Raw genomic sequence first — 6000 nt, 5'->3', positions numbered from 1 at the left:
TGCTTTTCATCATATCTAACTTCAGTACATTACTACAGAAAATGTAGAAAATAATAATAATAACCTTAAAAATCAAAATACACTTCAGTAAAAAAAATTATGTATCTATAAGTTTACTCAAAATATATTATGTAAGATAATTTGATGTTGTTCATTGCAGATCAACTAGTCCCCATTCTGTCTGGGCTCTTAGCATTGGCTATCATTGTGATTGTCTGCATAGTTTTGTTTATCCTTCTCAGAAGGAAAAGGTATGTTTCTTCATGCTGGTCTTTGTTTTATATGCATTTTATTTGTTTAATAATTATTATTATAATTTAGTGATAATATTATTATTACTAATTAAAATTAGTGATAATATTATTATCACTAAATATAATTAGTGATAATAATATTAATAATGTAAATTGTGTATTACTAATATTTATATTAACAATAATATGATAAAAGTACACAATAATATGATTAACCACAGATTACCATGTTATATTATCGTATCAAAATAGTGACCTTCTTAACCTCTTATGTATTTTTTAGACTGATGAGTTCAAGTAATACTGTAGTATCCTATAGGACAGGGCCAAATGTTTCTGCTGTAGTAAGTAGTACAATTTATTTTATCTCTATTTAAAGTTATTTTTCATCAACCTGATATTTTTTAGCCTTTTTATAAGTTAACTGTTTCCTTTATTGTTACAGTTTATTTTATGTAGAAGTTAAATTGTAATTTGTTCAAATCTATCTACTGGGGGCACACATATCCAAAAAATAGGGGAGGAAACTTTTGAGACACAATATTGAATGCTCTTAAACTTCAAAGTGATCCTAACAAAATGTTCAGTCCACCCATCAGTTACAGTAAAAATACATCAAGAAAAAGAAACGATATGCTAAAATTGCAGCATTCATTATTATAGATGTTTAGAGATACAGTATTCTTAAAACCAGGATACTGTACTGTGAAGGCCAAGTTATAATTTTTTCCCACAACCCAAGAATCCTCTTAGTAGTCAATATGGAAAAATTGCTATTTCATTTCATTCTTCTTTTAGTCAACTGGTATCGGCGGCGATGATATGGGTGTTGAAAATCCAACGTACACAACCATTGGAGCCATCGGTGGTGGCCTTAACGAGAAGGTACCAATTGACGAAAAGTATCCCCATCTACCACCGGATCTTCTACATATGGCATATGGTAACACCCATCCAGTCGCGGTCGGCCTCTCTGTTGAACCTCCTCCTGCATATACTGCTGTTGATGATGATGTCAAGAAATAGGGCTGTACAACTGTGTTACCTACAAAATACGAGATGGTGGTGGTGTGTGTTTGCAAGCATTTTTGTGTCTGGCCTGAATGCTGTGTTTAGAATTTGTGTCTATACATAATGAAAAATATTTTGATAAATTTATATAAATCTATAGATTAATAATTAATGCAATAATGATCTTAAAATACATTATAAAAATATGTAGATTATTACAAATATATTTTACAATGGGTATCACATGGATGACACCCTCTTATATTAAATGAAATATAATATAATGAGGAAGAATAATTCTTCTTTTTCTTAAATCAGATAAAAAAAACACCTTGATATATATCCAACTATTTTTGTAAAGATATCAATTTAGTTAAACTAAATAATGAACAAACTGAAAATGTAGATTTTTTGAGACAAACAGATTTCAGATCAGATCAAATAAACCTTTTAAAAGCAACCAATATTAATTTATTAAAATGTCAGAACACTTTTATTTTTCAATTCTATTTTTATTTTTATAACTAAAAAGATGCTGCCATACATATTGTTATTGATAATACTATTTCAGATATTATCAATATATAAGTTTCTTATTTTGATGTGAGTTGGCATCAGGAAAATATCATAAGCGTGATATTTTGTTTTGGCCTACCGGACGTGTCATCTTACCGAATACTCAGTACGTTCCCAAATATTTGTGAAAAACAAGTCACACCCGAATCACTGGAGGTTTGCCACAAGTATTTGGGAACCTACTGAGTATTATGATAACATGTCAGGTAGGCAAAACATCACTCCTTATATAAATTTCTTGTCATTCAAACAAGCATATCCATAGCTGCAAGGTTTCAAAATGTATTGTATGCCCTTGATTCATTTCCCGTGCAGATCCTTACAATACATGAACTTTTAATCTTACGCAAGTCCAAATCTTGAGCAAAATTCATCATTCATTATCTGTAAAACAGGAATCCTAACATGAGGTTGTAGTTCAAACAATTTTACTATTTTCTGTTGCAAGTAAAAAAATTAGACCCTAAGTTCTTGTATTGTACATTATTGGAATCTTCCTGCACTTTTAATTTGAATTTTAATTATTCATTTTTTTTTTACCCTAACATTTCTACTGCCAGTAGAATACTAGTTAATATGTAACATATTAAACCATTGTTGTCTTGGCTGTAGAAACAAGCCCTAAGAAACTACTTAATATTATGCAATATCTTAAAAATTGTTCATATCTAGTCCATTACACATTTTATATGATTACAATGAGTTTTTAAAAAGAGGACAGTATGAGAAAGGTATTCTGTCATTTTTGAATGACTATTAAATTTATGCAAAATTGTTTACTTGGTATAATTGATAAATTTGCTTTATTTAAAAAAGACTTTTTCTAGCCATAGTGATTTCTAAATATATTTTGACCATAGGTCTATTTTATCGTGTAACCATTTTTTTTTTAGAGCTGGTCTCTGAAAGTATGGAATGAATAAATGTTAAGAAAGTGTTTGATTGGTCAGTATCAGTTATGGATTATTTTTCAAATAATGTTTACGAAGGCTTCCAAATTTTCATGTGATTTGATTACTAAGAGCCTATTCACTTGAAAAAATGTTGATTACAATGTACGTATGTGCTTTTTAATTCTCTCATGTTTCATTTTAAAATGTACAGTAATGATTTGATTACATATGTGTGAGTTATAGCCTATTCACAGGAAACATGTTAAAAGGGACATGTGTTAAGGAAAATGTAGTATCCTGTGTGAAATTGTTCATGTGGAGGCACTTCCATGTAAGATTAATTCACGTCCCATGTAATATCCATGTAAGCAAGCACATCACGATGCTCTTATACCCCTATAGTACATGAATCAATGACGGCATCTGAAATCTCTACAGGATCCCCGGCCCAGCTATGTGTGGGGTTGAAATGAGCAAATTTTAAGAATAGTAATCCATAGATGCTAAGAAATGTACTCTGGGACTCGCTGTAAAAATGCATTTTCAAAGCATTGTTCTCTGATAAAATAATTTGTTTCTTCCTGATGAAGTCCAGTTTGACTGATATGTCCTGTGTCCCTGGACCCTGCATAGATTTTGTGCACATGCTCACTAGGTACAGCTTATCTTTTACAGTGGCATATTTTCATGTGTTGCCTAGCAATTGTACTGATTTTAATTCATTTCAATTGTCAATGATTGTGATTAAAATTATCTCTGTTTCATGTAAAATGTTGTGAATAGGGTACATGTCATATTAAAGTGTAAACAGCGAGGCAAATTATTCCTGTGTCATGGCTAAAAACCAGTATCAACTGGAGGCCAAAAATAGTAGTAACAGAGTTTATCGAAGATGACAACGCAGCTACTGTAGTAGATATAATAATTTCTAAGTCATTTCATTAAGACATTTTATATAGTAAACATGTATATTTTATGATAAGAAATATACTGTATATGAATTTCAACTAGTTTTCGTTCAATACTTGATTGTACATGACTGTTTATTGCATATATATTATTTGATATATACTTTTACCCAGCACTTTCTAGTTTTCATTTCATGTGGAAATGTGGCCTGTTTTTCTATACTATATAACCCAAGAGTGACAAATTGACATTAAAAGATTTTTTTAGTAAATTGTGATTTAGTTGTAATGTTTTCTGTATGTTAGTAGTATTAGAATAGTATTATTTATAGCACTTTGTCCAAAGAATAACCATTAGTAACAACTGAGTTGGTACACTCACTATGCTAAACATTCAGGCATCCAGAGATCATCACTGGTGGATTTGTGTGGGGGTGGGGGGAACAGCCCCTCCCCCCTTTTTGGAAAGTAATAGAAAAGAAGAAGAAGAAAGAAAGAAAAAGATGATCACACAAAATTCCTCAGATGTTATTTTTGTGCGTTAGAAAACCGAAATTTCTCGGGGGAATGCCCCCGGACCGCCAAGGTGTTGTTATCTCTATCGGACAACTTTGAATCCGCCACTGATAATAGCCAAGGAGAGTATCATGATGCAACATTTGAATATTTTTTCCTGAAATTTGAAACAAAATATGTTATGGTCATATTTTTTTTAGGTTTTAACGTTCTAGTGATATTAGAGTTGTAGATTTGTTATCAATTAACTTTCAAATAATGTTATTGACCAACACATTATTTGCAATACAATTTTAATTTCATTACTGAATATCCAGGTAAACTTAAAGCAATAGAAGACAAAACGTGCAGAACCCAGAACCACAAGATCTTAATTAACTGAGGATTGCCACGAAGTGCAAGCACTTTTTAAGTGGCTTGCCTGACAAAACGTGCAGAACCCGGGGGGGGGGGGTGGTCTCCAACTATAAGGCTAGCTTGCTTAAAGATTGTTATATGGGTTTTTGGAAAAGTGGTCTCGATTTAGAAGGGACTTGGAATTAGAGGGGTATAGAATTGGAGGGTGCACTGTATACATAAACAAGACATAAAGGTTTCCAACAGGTCAGCAATAGAAGTGTGGGAATCAAAATATAATGTCAGTTAAAACCAGTTTCTTATCTAAGAAGGTGGGGGAGGGGGTGGTGAACATCCCTCCAAAAATTACTCCTCCCCCACTCTTCCCCAAAAAATCACTTAAAATCACCTTACTTTGCGAATTAGCACCCCTCAACTGATCATTGAGCCCCTCACTTCACCTTCGCGCCCCCCGCCCCCATTTGAAAATATGGCACCCGCTAGACAGTGTGGCGCATCTAGCTTAGGCCTATTTTTTTCATGTGAATAAGACAATTTATACGTCTATTGCGAAATTGATAAATTTATCAAAATTTAATTTCTCAGTGCCAAAAAAAAAAAAGATGAATCGAGTTTCTAATTTTCCCATGATTGAATAAAGTTTAAGGAACACGAATACGTAATAAATAAATAACAGTGATTTACTGAAGTAATAATGAATTATTTGTCACATTCTAGGTGCTTTGTACAATCACTTGATTTATTAAAAGTTTGTAAAATGTTAATGCTGTGTTACTTCTGCTAGGCCAATTATACCGATTACACTTTAAATTTAGTCAATTATTGCAGACAACCCATGTACTGTAGGTAAACCCCATGGACAGATCTACCAGGTGATAGACATAGGCTTACCTAAGATTCAAGGGCAACCCAGGTTTTTTTGTTGTTTTTTGTTTTTTGTTTTTTTTTTTGGTATTTTTTATAGTGGAGTGGCGCAATGTTAGTTTTAGTTTTACAAGGATTCAGAAGTCTTACTGTGGAAACCAGGATGCAGGAACAAAAGCAATGACCAGTTTGTATTTGGTATTTTCTGTGGGTTTCTACATTTAGTCTTTAATAGAAATACTTCACGCCGGAGCAAAGCGATCCTTGTCGAACAGGTTGAAATGTACATAGGCCTAGGCAATACACAAACAAAGCGCATGATTTTTTTTTTATTTTATTTTTTTTCGTTTAAATACTGTATAACATTACAAAGACAATGTGATGCGAACATTATTAACAAATTTATATAATTCATAGGTATAAGTAAATATTTATTTAAAAAAGTAATACAATTGAAGTGGTCCGTCCAGTCGGCGGTGTGGCCGGTGCGGCGGTTCCGACGGCCCTCAGCTTGCAAACTCATAAACAATATTATACATTAACAAAACATTTTCATAGTCCTAAGTTTAATCTAGATAGGAATCATCTTTAATAAGAAGATGCGCCTTTAAAATGTGCAAT

General features: G+C 32.3%; 1 protein-coding gene across 2 annotated transcripts in view; it reads left to right on the top strand.

Annotated features, from left to right (window-relative positions):
• Positions 1 to 1687, top strand: part of LOC117109535 (low-density lipoprotein receptor-related protein 2-like) — a 41638-nt gene extending 39951 nt beyond the window's left edge. For both annotated transcript variants that reach the window (XM_033251907.1, XM_033251906.1), the window contains exons 34-36: positions 161 to 251; positions 538 to 598; positions 1053 to 1687. In XM_033251907.1, the coding sequence (XP_033107798.1) occupies positions 161 to 251; positions 538 to 598; positions 1053 to 1280 (380 nt within the window). In that variant the 3' untranslated portion in view covers positions 1281 to 1687. The remainder of the gene's footprint in view (positions 1 to 160; positions 252 to 537; positions 599 to 1052) is intronic.
• Positions 1688 to 6000: the final 4313 nt, after the last annotated feature.

This window comes from Anneissia japonica, unplaced genomic scaffold (assembly GCF_011630105.1).
Source record: "Anneissia japonica isolate Jap-2015-1 unplaced genomic scaffold, ASM1163010v1 scaffold287829_len2072220_cov186, whole genome shotgun sequence".
NCBI lineage: Eukaryota > Metazoa > Echinodermata > Crinoidea > Comatulida > Comatulidae > Anneissia > Anneissia japonica.
Note: the sequence above shows the minus strand (reverse complement) of the source record. Positions and strands in the feature narration are given on the sequence as shown.